The sequence below is a fragment of the Balaenoptera musculus genome, chromosome 13 (assembly GCF_009873245.2).
Source record: "Balaenoptera musculus isolate JJ_BM4_2016_0621 chromosome 13, mBalMus1.pri.v3, whole genome shotgun sequence".
NCBI lineage: Eukaryota > Metazoa > Chordata > Mammalia > Artiodactyla > Balaenopteridae > Balaenoptera > Balaenoptera musculus.
The window spans coordinates 67,337,358-67,358,592 of record NC_045797.1 but is presented as its reverse complement, the minus strand read 5'-3'; the positions used below and the strand labels follow the sequence as shown (position 1 = coordinate 67,358,592).

Below are 21,235 nucleotides of genomic sequence, written 5' to 3'. Positions count from 1 at the left end.
AATTGTACTGATATTATACTCATTTTTCAGATGTAGGTGCCAAGGCCCAAAGAGGTTCAGTAATTGGCTGAGGTCACACAACTAGGAAGTGGCTGAGCCAGCGTTTAAACCTGGGACTCTCTGACTCTAAAGCCTGTGCTCTGTCATCCACAGTTCTACTTTAGTTTTATGCGGCAGTCACATCTACAGTCTAGTTGGATTTTAGCAAGTGAAAGCTGCTCTGCCTCATTCTCCTGCAGTTCCATTTGCCTCTGGGTCTTGATGCCTCCTATAACATCTCTAGTTCCAGGGAGTGGGGAGGGCACATCCCACATCAGAGCATGTCAGTGGTGGGCAGGCTCCCGGTGAATGGGGCCACTTGTGTAATTGCACGTTTATTAGGTCACGAGGCATCATTCAACCAAGGTGGCCTTTGTCTGAATCCCCACTGGACGGTTTGGTCTCAATATCAGTATTGGAATGTCAGTCTGGTAAACAGCCTTTAACAGGAAGGAGGGAGGCTGAGAACAAAGTCTCCTTCAAACAAAACTCTAGCCGACGGGAGTGAACAGAGTCAACATCTTACTTGCCTTAAATCCCCTGGAGTGGCTATGAAAGAGAGAGGACTTGCTGGATTGAGGAGAAAAAAACCCTTTTGATTCATCTGAATTAATTTAGCATTTCCCAGGAGGGAGGACTCTGGCATTACCCGCCTGTTCCCCATCCCCGGCACACAAGCCCCCGCAATCCCGAAGGACAAAAGACTAGTCTATGGTGAGGGCGCCCACACTGCCCCTTCCTCCATTTTAATTAAATCCATCTGTCCTGGGGGCAGCACTGAGCCCTGGGATGTCCAAGTGCTTTGATCTTTAACCCACACACATCTGAAGGGGCGGGAAGCTGCTGCTCAGAGGCTGATGGCATCTTCCTATGACAGCACAGCTTGAGTTACGAGCGCTTGGAAATAGCAGACTCTGAAATCTGGGTGAAGAGTGTGAGACCCAGCTATATATTTACAAAGCTGTGTGCCAACTGGCATCACCCTCCACTTTGCCTTAAGCCCTTTGCCCTCATTTTTCGAAGGATCCACTAGAACGGCAATTTGAATGTATTGGGGAGTCAAAAGCAGAGGCTGCTCTGGATCGTAGGGTTTGACATTTAGCCTATTAAAGATGGCTTAAAGATCCCTTCCAGGGCTTCCCTGGTGGCGCAGTGGTTGAGAATCTGCCTGCCAATGCAGGGGACACGGGTTCGAGCCCTGGTCTGGGAAGATCCCACATGCCGCGGAGCAACTAGGCCCGTGAGCCACAACTACTGAGCCTGCGTGTCTGGAGCCTGTGCTCCGCAACAAGAGAGGCCGCGGCAGTGAGAGGCCCGTGCACTGCGATGAAGAGTGGCCCCCACTTGCCGCAACTAGAGAAAGCCCTAGCACAGAAACGAAGACCCAACATAGCAATCAATCAATCCATCTTAAAAAAAAAAAAATCCCTTCCAGATCCATTTTTCTGTCCCATTTATATAAATGACTCCCTCCCTCCCCGTCACTTTTTGGTCTGGAACAGACCAGCACCAACTGTCGAGGGTTCAGTGGGACACAGCGGAGCATCACGTGAGCAACTGTGCGGGTCAGGCACTGCTTGCTCCAGGCCGACTGCAGGTGGCAGACTGGTGCCATCCTGGGGAGACAAGTGGCAGCTGCGCAGAGAAGTTACTGCTCCATTACTGAGCCACGCGGAGCTAATGATCTTCTAGTCCAACCCTCTCAGTTTAAAGATGAGGAAATTGAGGTCCAGAGAAGTTCAAGGTTACAAAGGACATTAGTCCTAGAATCTAACTAGGAATCAGGGCCTTTGGTAAAAGCACTTCCCTGTTTACTGAAGAATTTCTCATCCACCTGCTTTGGGGACCAGACGCCACAGAGCGCTGGACTGGGGTTGGCCAGAGCGCCAGTCTTCACTCCAGTGCCAACCTACTGGTGCTTCACCTCTTTGGTTCTCAGTGAAGGAGAACCCTGTAAAAGGGCAGGAGTGAGGATACATAAGGCCTGTCCCACCTATGTCACAGGTTTTCTTATTGTTAATAAGGAATAAATAGAATGTCAAATGGAAAAGTAAGGCAAAAATCCATTAATTAAGAGAAAATGCCATATACATATAAAGCCTGATTATTCTTTGGGGGTCATATGAGTTGTTCAGTTTTACTTTTTCCTACAGATACTGTAGGCAGCCAATCAGGCCAGGCCAGAGGTGTGAGAGATACTCATCTCATTAGCATGGAAATCCCTCAGAGAAACTCAGTGCTTCCTGTAAGTCTGCAGGAAGTGTGTGTGTGCACATTTGTGTGTGCACGTGTCTGTGCACATCTGGATGTGTGTCTTGGGTAGAAGGAATAGGGGGAGGGAAGACAAGGCTCCCCTCTGCATTTTGGCCGATAGAGGAAAAGGGATTGATGGGGCTGGGTAAAGGCTCACCTGTCGGCCACATCAAGGAGAGGCAGCACCGTCCACTGCCACAGGCTCAAGCCTTCCATGGTGGCAACATGCCAGATCATTCTGCTCTGTTCCTTCCCGGTTTTGTTCTCCACCAGCACCAAGGAGACATTTCCCTGCAAGACTCCACGGATGAGCCAGGACATTCGGAGCTGCAAGGGAGAGAAGAGCCAGAAGGACTAGGTGTTACTGTTGAAAGGAAACGGTAGCTCACCTTCCTGGAATTCTCAAGGATTTTGCTGGAGACTCAGCCAAGGTCTTCCCCATGAGGAGAGCTGGTCACCCACAGCCTGATCTCGCTCACTGTCTCCCAAAGTGGCTTTCACCAAGGTTCAAGGAGCTGGGAGGGGGAAACTGATGGGCAATTTCGGAACTTTGTTCAGGTTGATGTCATCATCCTAAACTTCACAAGATTCTGCCTCTAAGGGTATATCGAGATCAATAGGGTATTAAATGAACTTCCTAAAGAGGACCCAAAGATTATTGTCTGTGGTCCCAATTCACTTTGTGACCTTGGGCAAGTGATTTTGTGATTCAATTTCTTTTAGCGATTTAGGTATCATTGATTTTTATTCCTTCCCCAAATAGTGTAATATCTTATTTGAATGGTACCATGTCATGTCTTAGCTAACTGGAGACCCTATGACTTGATACCTGTGGCCACTGGTGGGCAAAAGTGAGATAAGAATCTACCTATAAAGATCTTTTAATGTGGTATCTTTCAGAATGAGGGTGCACACTTTGCCTAAAGCAACATATAATTATATGTTTTTATTGTGTCTTTATTAAAGGTTTCTATGACATTGTACCCTAAGACATATGAAAGGGAACTGTAACTGATCTATCTCAGAAAGTTTAAGTACAGTCATGCCCAGAGGCAGTATATACTATAAACAAGGTCTCTGGTCTTTGTGTTTAAAATAATAGAGGTTGTATATTTGATAGACAATCTATAAACAACATTTAAAACTTAGGACAACTACAGCATATCATTGTCCTAAATATTCCTGTTCAGATCCTGTAATAAAAATGGCTATTATAGAAAGGAAGATAAATTATGTCCTATGGCAACCTGGAGTTTTCATCAGCTATGGTCCCTCCTTTTCTCTGATTCTCATTGTTTGAAGACATGCTTCTCTGTAAACCACTACTCCTTTTCTCCTAGTCTCTAAACCCATGGTTGACTCACAATTTGATCAAAGAGGTTACATACCATGAGGCACTGAAGCAGAAGACTTCCCGCTCTGTTGCATACCAACCCTTCACTAAGAAGGCCACCCCTGAGCCTGGTAAGCCTGGTCTATATAACCATAACCTCTTCGCTTATACCTTTCCCACTTTCCCAAATCCAGTGTAGCAAATACTTGTCTCCACTGCATGTCCCAGGATAATCTCACAAATCTGTTAAATTTGTTCACTGGTCCCACTTGGCTTTCTTGGGCAGTCTGGATGCCATGACTGGAAATTTTAATCCTACTCTTGCTAACTAAGCCCTGTCAGCCCTCAGCTCATTACCCTGCAGCGACCAGCTTGGGACGATGCTTGCTACATGCTTTTTCTCCTTTTGCTCCCTGGCCACAGAATATTGCTGATTTGGACTGTTGAACCTCAATGTCCTGGATGGTTCATGTTCATGGTACTTATTCATCCACTGGTGATTTCCACAGTTGATTTCTTAACACACATAGCACAATGGGTGTTTCAAACTCTTCCTCAATCACTGATGCTGTCACCTCCTGGTCCCCAATTCCCGATCCATTATTTTGATTCCTACTTTACTGATAAAGATTTACTGTATCAGGTACAATCTCCTTCAACCTCTTCTTTTTTCACAGCATAATTATCTATTTATCCACCTTCTCTCTTCCCTTCCTGTCTTACAGGAAGATGTGTCCTTCACTTTCTTCTAACCCCTTCTCTCCACCCTGCTACCCTGGTCCTTGCTCTCAATTACAGCTCTTCCTTTCGTCAGCACCTTTGGAGTCTCTCTACTTTCTGGCTCCTCTACTTACCCACAAGATCAGGTTTCACCTATCCTGGAAAAATATTCTTTATTTGATCCTGCTAGCTCCTCTGGCTTGCAACCTATTTCTGTACCTCCGTTCAGATGTTAACATTTTGGATAACTGGTACGTAACCACGGCTTCTATTTCCTTGTCGCCCATTCTCTCTCTAAATTCCTTCAATCTGGCTTCTATCCTCATTACTCTAAAGTAACGTTCACCATGTCCTCTATAACTTGCTCTCTGTACTCTTTCCATAGCCTCCAAAAGTGCCTCTCCCTATCCATTCTTTCTCCCTTCCAAATTCTTCTGTATATCTCTGTCACATTTTCCTGTTTATCACTGCCATCTGTGACTCTGCAATGGTTTCTCCCTCCCTATCAATTAACATCAAGCCATTCACATTCCTCTATAATCTAGACAAATCAACTTTCTAGTCATTCAATGGATATTTATCAAGTACTTTTGCTGAGCCACATGTATCCTCCTAGGATGGTCTAAGAGCTCTAGAGTCTGAGAGATCTGGATTCAAAACTTGTTCTTGCCACTTTGGTAAATTTGAAGCTCAGTTCTCTATTCTCTAAGAAGGGAATTGTTTTATCTACCTTACAAGGTTATAGGGACAATTAGATGAGATAATACATAGTGGAACAAAATATTAAAAAGGAAATTTGGCTCAAGCCCTGAGGCAATAGATATTACATTTCAATGGGAAGTCTGACAGCATAGCGAGATACAGGGCTTTCAAGAGACGTGGATGAAAATAGGGTACACATTTCTTAATCCCTCAACCATACTTTGGATATAAAAAAGTTGGTGGTTGATTACTAGGAGAGAGTTTTGGGAAGGTGCTTCTGGTGTATCATGAGTTCCACCTCACTTCACCTTCCTGTGAAGAAGGCTCCCTTTTCATCCCAGCTCAAGAGAGAGTAGTTTTAGTGCCACCATATCAAGTACTCAATATTTACCCCCTGCAATTTGGGAGCACAGTGGATTAGTGCCAATCTCTCACCTGGAAAATCTAAAGTATGAACAAGAGGGTGGTTAGCTGCTCTGATGGCAGAACAAGGGAGAAGTGACAATTTTGGGTGGCCTGCACTCCCAGAGTTTGCTGGGGCAAAAAAAATGCATGAGGGCTGCACATAAACTACACTAGAGGGGGCCGTGTACAAAGGAGCCCATGTCAGTAGTTTTAGATCTTGCCTGCAAGGGCTGCTTGGAGGGGTAAATAGAACTCAGCAGAAGGAAGCTGCAGGTGTCCTGAGATGCCCAAAGGCAGAGTAGGCAGTAAGTGACCACCTGGATGGGATACACATATGCCCTAGTCAAGGCAAAAGATTCCCAGCCATAGTGGAGGGACTGGGGGAAAAGGTAGACCTCCAAACAAACCGCAAAAGTGCCCCCTGTGAGAAATAGTAAGCCTTAAATACTTGTCACATCTGGAGAATACCAACACAGATCACTACAACAGTCTGGGCCAAGTAAGAGCTTCCCTATTCTCCTTACCTCTTCTCCTTCCCTGCACTTAGGATCCTGAAGGGTCAGAAGTTAGCAAGAAGAGGAGGAGAGTTGGATGAAGAAGAGAGAGGTCAATGATCACCCTCTCCCTGATTCCAGGCTTTTAATCTGCAATAGGGCCAAGAGTGGTAGGGGGAGGGGAAAGGAAGAAGCCCTGACTTTAAGCAAGACAGAAGTTTTGATGGGATGGGAATTTTGATTTCTCAATACGCCTGTGTTTTGGGTTTTGAAGAGACGTTAGGTCTGTATTACCTTAGAGTGACCAGATAAGTCGTGGGAACTGCCAGAGTTTTCACCCAGGAGTCCACAGGTTGGGGCTAAATGAGTGTGGGTTCCTAGATTCCCCCCACAGGTCTACATGCCAGATTTGCACCTGCCATGCGTTTTTCTGCTTCTGTGCTTTTGATCCTTCCATTTCTTCTACCTCTTCTTTCCTTCTTGCCACTTAAAAAATAAATCATTTTTTTTTTGTTCATGGAGCCATTTCTTATAATCTGTCTTAGAAATGACATCCCCCTTGTCTGAACTCTTATAACGGAGGCTGGTGGGACCGTCACGGGGTGTAGCTCTGCTGCCTTGTCTTCCCTCCTACCCTCATCCCCCTTGGGCCACAAGTTGCTTCAAGGCAGAGACTGTCTTATTCACCTTGAATTCACAGTCGTTGTCAAGTGTAGGCACATGGTAGGAGCTGATCAATGTAAGAAGGAATAAAAATGTATACATATACAAGAAGGCCCTCCTCTTTACCAGGTTCCCCTCTCAGGGACAGAAACCAGCTCTGCATCCTGTGAAGCTCCTTAGCATTTACCTGCCTTCCAGGGGTCAGGTTCCAGGAAAGGGGGGAGGGTCTACCCACTTCGCAGCCAACTGGCTGTAGGCAAACTGTATAGTTCTCAGTTGCTCTTAGGAAACTACATTTGAAGTAGATTCTGCTAGTGGCATGAGCATGTCGGTGAGATATAGTCCTGTCTTATACAATAGACACGGGGCCATAGACCAGTGACTGCTGAGCTTTCTCCATCTTCCTGCACTATATTCTATGACAATAAGTCTGGGCAAGAGAGAACTGGGCTGGCTGCCAAGGGATGGTGCTTAGGATGGCATCCTTAGCTCCTGAAGAGGTCTACCGGGCTCCCTCTGGGTATCAGTCCTTGAGAGAGATGACGATCCATTCATTCAACAAATATTTATTGCATACCTACTCTGTGCTGTACATTATGCATATCTTCCCTGCCCTCAAGGAGCTTATCGTCTAGTCAGGAAGTCTGAACTTAAATGAGTAATTGCAATTGTGCTGAGTACAGCAAAAGGGAAAGTAAGCAGAGCCACTTGACAGTGAAGACATAAGACAGTCAAGACAAGACACTTGACATAAGATAGTCAGGACTTGGGTCAAGACAGCCGCTTAATCCAGTTTAGTGCTATGAATAAATAGAAGAATGAAAAATTAACTTTCATCTTACAATATTACCACCTATTTAGAAAACATATATCTATAGCCAAACTCAAGCCAAGGTGTGTACTGTCCGAGTTTCAGCAAAGTCTAGTTCCAGAAATGGATGCAAAAGGTTTGGAATAAGATTGCCTGCTGGCAGCCAGTGAGCAGCTAGTAAAGCATGTTTTTCGGCCATTTATTTTTTTCATCCACTGAGTGTTAGGTAAGATGAGGTAACCAGGCAGATGCTGTTCTTTCTCAAGATACACGCAGTGCAGAACCTAAAGCCTTTCACTTAACCATTTCTCACCTGTACTTACCCCCCAGTGATTCCAGATTCTGCCTCTAAGAGTCAGTCAGTGCTTTGCTACTCAAGGAGTGCTCTTCAGGCTGGTGTCATCCATGTTACCTGGGAACTCGTTAGAGATTCAGAATCTCTGGGCCGACCCCAGACCTACTGCATCAAAATCTGCAGAGAAGCATGGAACTAGAGAGCAGCCTCTAGGGCCTTGCCCCTCTGCTCCTATCACTCATCCCACTTCCTTTCCAGAACACACCAGAAGCAACTGCTCTTTGTATCAACATTCATTCTCAGGTGGCTTGTCAGACTATCCTTGTTTCCTTGCCTGTTGACAATGGGATAACTTGGAGTTTGTTCTCCAAGGCCAGAAAGAATTAACTGTATGAGTTCAAGCCAACCACTTACCCCTTCTGAACCTCTATTTTCTTACAGACAAACTTGTGATAATAACCATACCATCCCTGCTGGCCTTAAAAGGTGCTTATAAAGATTGAGTGAACTACAGAATGTGAAAGTAGAGCTCACATATAGTGAATGAAATGGTTAAACCTGTGGTTTTTCAACATGCTTTGCAGATTAGGATCACCTGGGGAGCTTTCAGGACTACCCACATCTGGGCTCCACCGCCAGATATTCTGATTTAATTGGCCTTGGGTAGGTCCTGGGCACTGACAGTTTTTCAAATCTCTCCAGTCGATTCTAAAGTGCAGCCTAGGCTGAGACCACTGGGAAGATGGGGCTACTTAGTGCAGGAAGCAGCCTGGCCTTCTCGATGAGGGGTCCATTTTCATCTTGGACTTTGAGTAAAAGGCAATTATTAAATAGCTAAAAAATGGCTTATGATGTGCTCACCATCACCAAGGTACAGAAGGAGTGTTTGCCCTGCAGTGGGGGAGGACACAGTCCTCAGCAGAGGGTCTTCATGTGGCTGCCACACAATCCTTGGGCAAAGACTGAGAATGACCTTGAGAGTGAGAGATCCGTGGGCTGAGGGTGAGCAGGGATGATCTGAGGATGCAAACAGGACCAGAACTATCATCTTGGACCTACAGGATAAGGTCCTCAACAATTTCTTAAATAGAAGAACTGGAGGACTGATATCAATTCTTACAGAATATCCCTTATTAATTACTTGTATCTAAGTGTATAGAGCAACTATATGTGATTCCCAGAACAGACTGAAGGCTGAAGTCCTTTTTGAAGTCTTCCATTTTCTTTATATAGTCTTAGGTTAAATAACCCTTTTGATATCATTATATATGGATACTCAAATCAGGTAGACCTGGTTTGATCTTGACAGTCAGGTTCAGGTACCCAGAGTAGGCAAAAAACACTCCTGGAATTTGATCTTAATGAGACCAATTTCTATCCTGGGTGGCCTACAGGATAAAGCACTTCATTAATTGACTTTTTTTTTTTTAACATCTTTATTGGAGTATAATTGCTTTACAATGGTGTGTTAGTTTCTGCTGTATAACAAAGTCAATCAGCTATACGTATACATATATCCCCATATCCACTCCCTCTTGTGTCTCCCTCCCACCCTCCTTATCCCACCCCTCTAGGTGGTCACAAAGCACCGAGCTGATCTCCCCGTGCGATGCAGCTGCTTCCCACTAGCTATCTATTTTACATTTGGTAGTGTATATATGTCCATGCTACTCTCTCACTTCGTCCCAGCTTACCCTTCCCCTCCCCATGTCTTCAAGTCCATTTTCTACGTCTGCAATATATTCCTGCATTAACTGACTTTTTATTGAATATTAGAGAGCTATACTAGGCACTCATACATATGCTGTCTCATTTTACACTCATAACATCCCTTCCTGTACGTATTATCATACCCATTTTTCGGATGTGGAATCTAAGGCTTAGAGAGGTTAAGTATGTCATGCATGGTCACTAAGCCCATATGCTGCAGACCTGGATTCCATACTAGGTTCTATGTTCCTTCTACCATATCTGTAGAGCTATACACATGTAACATATTACGGTAAGACATAAATCTTTTGGGTGTGTATTGTGAAGGTTTTCTAGATACTCGTTGCTCAAAGTGTGGTCTGTGGACCAGCAGTGTTGGCATGACTGGGAGTTTGTTAGAAATGCAGGGTCTCAGGCCCTACCCTTGACCTGCTGAATCAGAATTTATATTTTAATAAGATCTTATCATAGAAGCATCTTCATATTGGGGGAATTACGGAGATAGTGCATTTTAAACCATTTACAACCTTTGTTTCTGCCTCTGCCAGACAATTAATTGTCACAAATGTGTGTATGTGTGTGTGTGTGGTGTATCTCGAATGTATTCACACAAATATGGGAAATCTTATACAAATCGTACATAATATTTATGGGAAGTAACACTTGTCGGAACCTGTAACGATAAAATTTTTGATCCTTTCTAGATCCATTCTAATAGATATAGGTTATAAGTGACAGCTTTTGACTAATAAACCCTTTTATATGCAGACAACAAATGAGACCAGTGAAAAGAGACAACGCCAGGAGCACGCCACCAGCAATTGGATTTTCTGGCTCCAGCCCGCCCTTTCTGGGCCATTTTTCCCTCCCTCTTGGTGGGGCCCAATAGACTTTCCCATTATGTGCTACCAGTGTTTGTCATTTTAGTAATTAAAGTTCTGTATGTAAAGCAGGAGCAGCCTTGTGGCTAGGCCTAATGCCATTATTTCTCTCATGGCCCTTTCCTCCTCCAGAGGTAATGACTGCAATTTTATGCCTAGAATATGCCCCCTGTTTGCTATGCATACCTCATGGCAACTTCACAAGTTTCTCTTGAACCAATTAAAAAAAAAAAAATCAGTATGGAATTTAGGCTGAAGTTGGACAAAAGAGACTCAATGGTATCAAATAACGTCTATAAGCATGCAGCACCCCCAAATATAGGAAATGCCATGAGGGGGAGGTGCTACGTTACTTTGCATTTCTGAAGGGCTGCATGTATTCTAGCAGTAGAGACAAAACCAAGAATGGATGTTCTAGTGCGTATTTCACTTAAACAGAAGAAAACACTTTTTAACAGACTGAGATGCTCAGAAATGAGCTTGTTTGTGGCGGTGGGGTGGGTACTCCTTCGATATTCCCCACACTATGGGTCACCCAGCACTCACTGGATGGCCAGGATTGGGGATGTCGTCAAGGACATCCAAGCTTTGAATGGAGGTTAAAGCTTCTTCCCAATCTAAGATGCAACAGGGCTGTTAATTCTGGGTGTAAACTTGTAATTTTATTTTTTTTAAATTAATTTTTATTGGAGTATAGCTGCTTTACAATGTTGTGTTAGTTTCTACTGTACAGCAAAATGAATCAGCTATACATATATGTATATCCCCTCTTTTTTTGGATTTCCTTCCCATTTAGGTCACCACAGTGCATTAAGTAGAGTTCCCTGTGCTATACAGTATGTTCTCATTAGTTATCTATTTTATACATAGTATCAATAGTGTATATATGTCAATCCCAATCTCCCAATTCCTCCCACCACCCCCTTTTCTCCCTTGGTTGAATTTGTAATTTTAAGAGTTCCTTGGTTTCAATGTGGTCTTATTAATTTTAACTGAGAGTACTGATTCACTGCAAAACCCAGTGTTTTGTACACCATCTTCTAATTCACCCAGAAAAAATAAACACCAACCCTCTAGCTATAAATAGCCTAATGAAAAATCAACCCAATTCAGCAAGAAGCAGGCCAGATGCGGATTTCTGATAACAAGCAAATAAAATATGCTGGGAAATACTTGCAATTACAGAGGCTTAAGGATTCCTGGCCATGTAAGAGGCTTGAAAGATTGAGATCCTTTCTGAAAACAGCACCCCATGTCTTTCCTTCTTTCTCAGGCATCACATTGAGGCCAGAGAACACCCAGCCAGGGACATCCACATGCCCCCTTTGTAAAAACACAGCAAGAGAAGCAATGAAGATTATATACAAAAATAATAACCATGGGATCCCTGGCTGGTGAAGTTACGAAGTTACGGGTATTTTTTTCCTTCTTTGGTATTTTCTTTCTTTTCTAAATTTTTTACAATGAACATCTATTACTTTTGATAACTAGAACAAAATGAATAAATTTAGGGTAAAAGCATATTTATAAAGAATGATATTGATCTAGGAAAATACAATATTAAGTAATGAAGAAGACACAAAATGCTTATACGGTATGATACCAAATTTGTATAAACCCTTTATCTATGCCTCTGCTCAAATCTACATTTATCTGCCTGGAAAGAAATTTACAAACATGGTAACAGGGGTTATCTTTGGAGGGTAAGACTGTGGGCAATTTCAATTTTCTTCTTTAGTTTTTCCTAATGTTCTACAATGAATGCAGAGCATTTTTGTAATCAGAAAAAACAATAAACGCTGCATTAAAAAAGGCATCAAGGGAGGATTCCGATATCATTGGAAAGTGGGAGAAGAGAGCGCCGTCTTTTCACCGCTTTGGGGAGGATCAGGTTCTCTGGCCTGAACTGTGGGCTTTGCAAGAAAGACCAAGGGAAGGTGGGAGCTTCTGGGGGAATGAGGTGCGGTCATATGGTGGCTCTGGAATCAGAAAGAACATTTCTGTCTTTATTTATGACATAATATCTCAGGGCCTCAGTCTTCATCTGTGAAATGGGGCCAACCGTACTCTCCTTATAGAGCCACTAGGAGACTTTAATAGGATTATGTGAGCCCAGTGCCCAGCTTACCAAATACATTTATCAATGTTAGTTCCTTCTTCCTGTATTGGAAAAAGCAGGCAGGGAACAACGTCAGAGATAAACAGCTCACAAAAAGCAGAATAGGACAGGATGAAGGATGCTGTATTAAAAATTTCAGTCCAGTGTTTTATATTCCAGGTTCCCTATAGAATTATCTTCCCAGTCTTGTGGGGAGAAAACAATATTTTCTTTTGAGTTACATTGTAATGAGGTGATCTTGGGCAAACAACCTCGTCTGTGCCTCAGTTTCTCTGTAGGTGATAGAGATGATGCTGAGAAATAGCTTTGAAATCCTTCAGCTGGGGAACAGGAGTGACTCTGTGAAATGAAATTCCTACAACCTTCACGAACAGCCATCAGAAAGAGAGTGGACTCCAGGCACGAGCGTATTGGCAAGTCGCAAAGCCACCGGGGGAGTGTTCATTCCCTGACAGCTGGGGAGAGTGTGCTTTCAACTGGTTGGCCGTGCATGTGGACCACATGAACGTGTTACAACGATCACCACTAGTGGGAGCCACAAGGGCGTATGATCAACAGGTGGACTTGGAATCGGACCCAAATCTCTGCCAAGTGCCCAGGAGGACTTTATTCACACCCGTGAGCCTTGACAGTAATTCTTCTGTGCCTCAGTTTCATCAGGTAATGGCTGAGGTATTAATTCTGAGTGACTCAAAGGTGTTACATTAACTATGTCTGACTGTAATCGCAATGGCTGCTGATTACTTTAGCCCCTTAGCCGGTGTTCTGGCAGCATCAACCACATTACAGTAAGCGGTGACAGAATGCTAGGTTCCAGTGGCTTCCCAGCTCTAGGTACTGAGGTAAGAGTTATTTTGACTCCAAATCTCAGTAGGGCCATATTTGTTGGACCTTGAGAATCGACGAGGAGTCTCTTTGTTTGCGCTTATCCTGCATCAAGGTTATACTCACGATTGAGAAGCTGCACAATTAATCAATGAATTGTGATGAAGCAGGGTCATTGGGCACATCTCCCTGGTGCTAATACTAGGAACTGTGCAAAATAATACTCCCAAGCTGTCTGCATGTTGCGAATTGACCCAGAGGAGAAAGAAGAACGTATCACGTCTGAATTTAGGTCAGCAATGGATTCTTCATGCCTATGCAGAGTAAGAAGACGGATAATAATAATTTCTGCCATTCATAAAATATTGTAGAGATTACAAAGAGTTTTCCTATTTTCATCTGATCCTCGAGCAAGTAACACAGGCATTTTTATTCCCAATTAGGGAGACTGACTGACTTGAGTGACCTAAGTCTAGTCCAGGGACCTTAGATTGTTTGCAGGATTGGCTTTGGAGTTGGACAGACCTGTTTTGAATCCTGGCTCTGCCTTTCACTAGCAAGGGTGACTAGTAAGTTACTTAAGCTTTTGAAGCCCCAGATTCTGCATCAGTAAATGGGGATAACAATTCCTCACAAGTCTGTTTTGTTAATAAGATAATGCGAGTGAGATGCTTAGCACAGTGCCAGACACACAGGAGGGGATCACTATTTAAAAAATATAGTAGTCCCCTTAATCAGCGGTTTCCCTTTCTGTAGTTTCAGTTACCTAAGGTCAACTGCAGTCCAAAAATATTAAATGGAAAATTCCAGAAATAAACAATTCATAGTTTTAAATTCTACACCGTTCTGAGTAGCAGAACAAAATGATGAAATCTCCTGCTGACCCGCTGTCTCGCCTGGGACATGAATCATCCTTTTGGCCAGTGTATCCATGCTGTATACACTACCCCCCTGTCAGTATAGGATAAAACATAGTATATATGGGGTTTGGTACTATCTGTGGTTTCAGGCATCCACTGGGGGTCTTGGAACGTATCCTCCATTGATATGGGGGGGGGCGCTACTGTACTCCTTTAGTTACTTTACAGTTATTAAGGGTCCCTCCCTTAGCCCCAGACTAAGGGAAGGTTTCTTTCTCCTAGGTGTACAAAGATTTAGGGTGTTTGAGGGCTCTAGTTAAGAATTTTGGCTTGTTTTTTAATGTAACATAGCCAAGTGATTCATAAGTAACTTGGAGACCTGGACCTGTCATACTGAAAGTAAGTGTTCTTAACTTTTCTGCTGAATAAACACTAAAAAGATCCCAGATTCCTGTGGTCTGTCTCCTGCACGGCCGGTCACATGGTGGGTTTGAAATGAATACTCGCTGGCTCGCCGCCTGAGTGAGGACCCTCTGTGCCCCTCCCGTCCTCAGTCCTCCCACCAGGCATCTGTGTGCCCATCCAACCCAGCCAAGTTCCATGCTGCCTTTCTGGTCCCATCTTGGCAGCTGCCATGTATCTCGTCCTGAGGGTGCCACCCCTGACCAAATTCTCCAGATTCAGGATAGGGCAGGCTCTGGCCTTTGATCTTGGACCCATCACAAAAGTAATAATAGTAATAGCAGCAGTGGAGGAGCAGAAACCACACTTATTAAGCATCTACTATGTGTCCAGATCCGGGCCGGGTACTCTTCTACCTTGGCTACTTGTTTCTCCCAACAGCCCTGCAGAGGATACTGAAGCTGAGAAGAGTGCGGTGATTTGCACAAGGTCACCCTGCTAGAAAGTGGCAGGATTCCACCAAGGTCTGCCTGACCTCAAGGTGCTGCTCCTCCTACCACGTCACACTGCCTTGGTGATGCTCCTTTTGTCCTGACCCCGAATGACCAGCTGGATTCCTCTGGACATGGGAGATGTCCCGACTGTTGGGCCATGGGGCAGGGGGGAGGCAGCTGCCTGGGGCCACCGCGCTGCTCTGGTGACTGGCTTCAGATGTCAGCCTCACCGCGTGGGAGCCAGAGGGGCCCTGTGCTTCCTGCTGGGCCCACCATGACGTCCTGGACAGAGGTGGACAACCCAGCTGAATGTCGCACAGGAAGCACGGAGTTCTATCCCTGCTTCTTCAAGGTTCCTCGAAGCAGGAAGAGGAGGGGTGCAGAGAGTAGAGGGTGCAAAAACAAGCCCTGGTAAGTCTAGCTGGATTTGCTCTTGATTTAAGCAAACACTGAAGCCTGGAGCTGTCCGAAGATGAGCGGGACTTGCCAGTGAGTCGGTGAGCATTCTGTCACTGCAGTGGACGTCACAGCATTAGATGAGATGGGAGTTGGATATCCAGACCTCAAACACCGTGCAAAGGTGCTCAGGCTCGTGGGAGGGGAGCTAGGGATGGTGTTGCCCCAGAATCCCCCCTAGCTTGGCATTGAGCCCTAACTATTTACAAAGAGGGTTTCTGCAGCCACCACAAAGTGTTTGTGCAGCATTGCTTGGCCACACAAGGCAGAGGCCGTCCTAGGTGGACTCTGGAAGAAACTGCTTGTTCTTCCACCAGTCAGCACTCAGCTGAGGCACAGGGGAGGATGGTAAGTAGGGAGAAGGGAAGGGTGAAGTTTCCTTCTCCCCAGGTGGGCCCATATTCTAGGCAGAATGTGGAATGAATCCAGGAAATGACAGCCTTATTCAGGATCAAGCTCATGAGGTCTCTTGGGGTAGCTTCTCCTTCCTGATTTGCTAAAATAAGTGAGAGCACGTGGGGCTGAGAACAAGGCACATACAAGGCACAAATAACATTTGAGTCCCACAGGTGAGTGGCAGTGTCCCCTTGGTTGCTCAGGAATTAGACCCAGCAACTAGTCCCAGCTTGAGGAGAGGCAAAGTGGGTAACTAGTCTGCTACAAAATGGTATGAATTTCCTTCCTGCCTCTGGAGATGAGGAATCTATGGTGAGGTAGGGTGAGGGCTCTGGGTTAGGTGAGAGCCATGCCAGTCCTCAGGGATGCTTCCGAGGCCCACATCAACTCCCCAGAAACTGAGAAGGTACCACCATTGCCGGGGGCAGGGCAATGTGACAGAAAGAGCACGAGGCTTGAAGTCATAAGGCCTGAGTTTGATGTTGATTTTGCATGTACTGGCTGTGCATCTCTGGGTACATTTCTTTCCTGTCCTGAACAGATGGAATGCTCCATCCCCTGGGCAGCCCTGCATGAACCCTGACCCAGATCACGGGCGAGGCAGCCCCTGACACCTAGGATCTACTCCAGAAAGTGAGCTGCATAGAATATTCTTAGCGTCTTTAGCTCCTGCTTGTCGAGGGTTTGGTGGGGCTGACAAAGGAAGAGCCATTCAGCTTTTGTATTTTTTTCTACCTCAAGCCATCCTAGAGGAATTATTATTACTCTTCTTCTCCTTTTTTTGCCTTTCCAAGGGGGATTTTGCTATTGAATTTAATAAACTGTTAAAACACAGGAGTCACGAAGTTCCTCTCTTCTTCCTATCTGGAAGTCCTGTTTGTCTGCCCATGGGGAGGGAGTGAGGCCAGCTTGACTAAGCCCCATCAACACAGCCATGACACTCACTGTGGGTTACACCGGGATGCTGGAGAATGCCCCACCAGCCAAATCCCTGGGAAAGGATGGGCCCTGTGTCCAGGCATGGTCACCAGCAGCCTGGAAAGCCTTACACAATCAACCAGAGTGCAATTCGCTGAAAAACTCCCTAGCCTCCAGCCTTGGGGGCCCTGCCTGCGTAGCGGGCTCCTTCTCAGCGGGGCTTTGAGCAGAACTTAACAGGTGGCAGAAGGCAATTCCAGATGCCAGGCTCCTCTCCCACGTTCCTCTGGCCACATTTGCTGGTTTTAATGACACGGAGCGGAGGTCTCCTTCCCTGCAGGCCAGAGAGCCTATGCCGACATGGAGGAGCCCCTCTGGTCGCCTCTGCTCCCATCTCAGCAGCTCCTAGCCGCTAATGAAAGCTTTTATCGCTACAGGGCTCATGCCGGGAGTAGAAAGGACCAGCTGTGTTCCAGCCCTAGCGTGTGTGTGTCTGCGTGTTCGCACACGTGTGCAGGGAGAGGTCAGAAGTGGTGGCAGCTTTGGCAAGATCAGAAAACCAGTAGCCAGGAACTGGCCTGCCCTAGGCTGTCACCACAAATTAAGTGGCTCACGTGCCACTTCCTGTGTCCCTTTCATTCCTGCAGCTCATAGATGAAAAACTACTTCCATGTTTTGGAGGGGGGGGAGGAGATTGAGGGAAGCCCATTTTTCCGCCCCGCCAGCCTTGCTCTGTCCTGAGAACATGGTTTAAGATATTCTAGTCACAGGCAGGCTATTCAAATAAAACAGAACTTCAAGCCACACCGGGCTTGCTGAGACACTCAGGCTTCTAGGATGTGCGAAAGGCAGGGGAGGGGCGGAGATGGCCCCTGCCACTCCGCCGTCCTTTTTATTACCAGCAGCTGCAACGCTAGACACATCCCAGTGTGTCTCCCAGCCACAGCGGAGGCGAGCAGTTCTGACAGCAAGCGAGCGCAGGAAAGCCACCGCGAGGCTCCCCTCCCCCAGTGGCAACTTTAATTATTTGAACTGGAGCTCAGCAAAATAAAAATTAAAAAAAATCTGAATATATCGTAAGTGGCGCCTCACTTTCCTGCAGGGAATAGCTGGTGGTTGGTGGGCGGGGCAGGGCTGGGCGGAAGTCTTTAAATATTCAAGCCCCTCGTGCAAGCGTGGTGCAGGCCGTGGTGGATGCGGCGTGTGCACCAAGAGCAGACGGTGGCGAGAGGCGGCTGGCTGCGGTGCTGCGGGGGTCTGGAGGGAGGAGGCCGGAGCTGGAAGGCTTCCAAGTGCTCTGCAAGCTGGTTGGCACAAAGACACACCCTGGCTCTGTCTCCGTGGTCGGTGGGCACCTGACCCGGCTCCACGCGGGCTCTGAGAGGCGCTCTCCCAGCCCCTTCTGTCTCCACCACGTCTGTCCCCCGCCCCGTCGTTTCTGCCCCCTTCTCTGACTCGTCTTTCTAAAAGGCAAATTACACCACACTCTTTGGAGTCCCAGGTAATGGAGGGTAACTGTCAGCGTGGGCTCAGAATGAATTTCGGTCACAACTGGCAAGGACGCCGATGGCCAGTCACTCTTAAGCTTCAATGTGCATCCAAATCACCAAGTGTGGGGTTTGAAAATGCAGATCCCCAGGCCCCTGTCAGTTATGTCATTCAGGAAGTCTGGGGTGGGTCCCAAGAATCTGCATTTGTCATGTTTTCCAAGTGACTGGAGCAGCTGGAGAAACCTAGGCCTACTAGTTCGCTTACAGCTAGATTTTCAAGGAAAGGCATCGAAGGCGACACCAGTTCCCCTATGGAATCCACTGATGATTGTGGGGTTTCTTGGAGTATTCTGAGCTATTCTGCAATTACTTCAACTCCCTGGAGGCCATGGACCAGGACTGTTAGGGTTTAGAGAAGATGCGCAGTGGTGGGTGTCAGCCTGGAGCTCAGCTCAGCCAGCCGCCTGTTCCCGTGGGCCCGCCCCTCATCAGAGGCCTTCACCCCTGGCTCTAGCCAGTGTCCACCTTCCTGCACTGGGGCCCCACAGCCATCGGAGGCCTCTTTAGGGCTGGGGGCTTAACCTCACACAGCCTCACACAGCAATGCAACATCCGTTTCCCCGTCGCTGACATTCAGCCAGCCGGAGAGATGGAAATCAACTTCCTGCCTTCTGCATTTAGGATTCGAGTGAAATAGATGGCAGGGCTTACGAACCTGGAAATGCATATTTCTATTTTGGTCATTTATTTTTCTGATGAAAACATTTCCCCCAACGTTGGGAATTCAAAGACCCATCAGCCTGAGATGAATAGTCTGAAACCTGAATGCGAAATAACTGTGAGCTGATTGCGGAATGGACTCATTGCCTTCCCTTCAACTCCCTGAGCTGAGCCAAGTTCTGTAAAAGGGCAGGAAATAGCAGAAACAGCCCAGAGCAAATGTGACTGGAGGAATACTAGAACAGGCCGGTAAAACAAAACACCTGTTTAAGCTATTGATCAACCCAAAGGTTATTAGAGAAATGATGAAGTATTAGAAAAATATCAGTTTTACCTTGACATTTCTTTTTCTGAAATCAGCCTCATATTAAATCCAGTGAAGAATAAATTTAAAGATGAAATGCTTTTAAGGATCCCCCTCACCTCTCAGATGGGCCAACCAACTCTCCTCATTTAGATTTCCTCTTAAGAAGCCTCCCTTTCTAGGTGCTGCTCTGAGGCACCCGAGAAATATCAATGATGACTGAGTAATTCCATCATCTGCACCAGAGAGCGTGGTTTCTCAAATACAATTTAACATAATGAATCTATTTATTTGTGCCCTGACTTCTTCAAGAAAGGATTTAAGGTGCTTCACGGAGATACACAAAACCTAGTCAGATAACATAAACTAGGAGAGGGTAAGGAAGATGGGGCAAATGTAGAGTTATAAAATTGAACCAGGGGCTTCCCTGGTGGCGCAGTGGTTGAGAATCTGCCTGCCAATGCAGGGGACACGGGTTCGAGCCCTGGTCTGGGAAGATCCCACATGCCGCGGAGCGACTGGGCCCATGAGCCACAACTACTGAGCCTGCGCGTCTGGAGCCCGTGCTCCGCACCAAGAGAGGCCACGATAGTGAGAGGCCCGCGCACCGCGATGAAGAGTAGCCCCCGCTTGCCGCAACTAGAGAAAGCTCTCGCACAGAAACGAAGACCCAACACGGCCAAAAAAAAAAAAAAAAAAAATTGAACCAGGAGTAAGGCAGCTACAAACTACACATCATGAACCCCTATTTGCTTACTGGGTAAAGCCTCAGATTTAATCTGACCATTCTTCTGATTAAAAAAAAAATCATTGATACATCTTTTCCATTCTCCTTTTTTTTTAATGTTTGTGGGTTTTTATTTCACAAAAAGCCTGGAGGGCTTGAATTTGCCTGTACCCTAAGCAGGGGAAGGCTCTTTCCTGCATCTCTGCTGGTCAAAGCCCCACCTGCCTGGGATTGCTAGCAGCCCCTCAGAGGGGAAGCGAACCTGGTCAGTTTCACAATGCCCACTATTTCAAAGGGAACAAATTGCTCCAAGGGCACAGAGCTATTCCTGAAATGAAGTCAGAAAGGAGTTTCTCCTGTGAGTTTCCAGAAAGAGAGGACAGACCAAATCTAAACTCTGTGCTGGCTTTCTACTCTGTGCAAGGGGTTGACGCAGTGCTTGGTGGGAGTGCAAAGAAGCACAGGCATGGCCCGGCTCTCCAAGAGCATGGAGGCAGGTTTTTGGCTAAAGTCCTCTTCCTCCTCCCCCTTTCTCCTTTGCATAATTATACAGGGTACCAGAGACTGTTGGTTAACTATTGTAGTACCTATGCTGTGCCAGACCTTGTGATAAGCCCGTTACATATACTAACCTATTTAAGCCTCACCTCCTTGGGGTAGGCACTCTTATTGTCTCTACTTTCCAGGTGGGGAAACTGAGGCCCTGAGAGGTTATTAGCTGATCAAACAAATTGTACAGCCAGTCAGTGATGGAACCTGACTTGGACTTAGGTAGTTGATTCCAGAGTCCACGAGCTTAATCAATGGGCCCTGCTGGGGTCTAAGCACATCTCCTGGTCCCTAGAGAATGTGACCTTGTGTTAATGGCACCTTCAGTCTTCACATTAAAGAGGTAACAGCTACACGAACCATTTGGTTAAGTGGCTCTGGAGGTACCTCACTGAATGCCATTGATGCCTTAGAGAAATTTATGTAAGTCAAAATTTTGATGTTCTATAATATTTAAAATGTATTATAAGAGACTGACATTTTAAAAAAGGATTCTGGAGAAAGTTGCTGTTACCCTCCCCTGCTATGCCTTGGAAATATTTTTTGGTTTTGTTTAAATCAAGGTCCTACTGCAAATAGTTCAGTGAAGCTGAGTATGGTGTTTAAGGTAAGATTCTCTGCAGATGGGACTTTACCACGTTGGTGGGTACTGTCTGCCAAGAAGTTGGC

General features: G+C 45.9%; 1 protein-coding gene across 1 annotated transcript in view; it reads right to left on the bottom strand.

The window, feature by feature from the left end:
* The window catches only part of ALK (ALK receptor tyrosine kinase), a 738,293-nt gene that overhangs the window by 93,317 nt on the left and 623,741 nt on the right, over positions 1-21,235 (bottom strand). Inside the window, exon 10 of the mRNA XM_036872826.1 lies at positions 2,450-2,619. Coding sequence (XP_036728721.1) covers positions 2,450-2,619 — 170 coding nt within the window. The remainder of the gene's footprint in view (positions 1-2,449; positions 2,620-21,235) is intronic.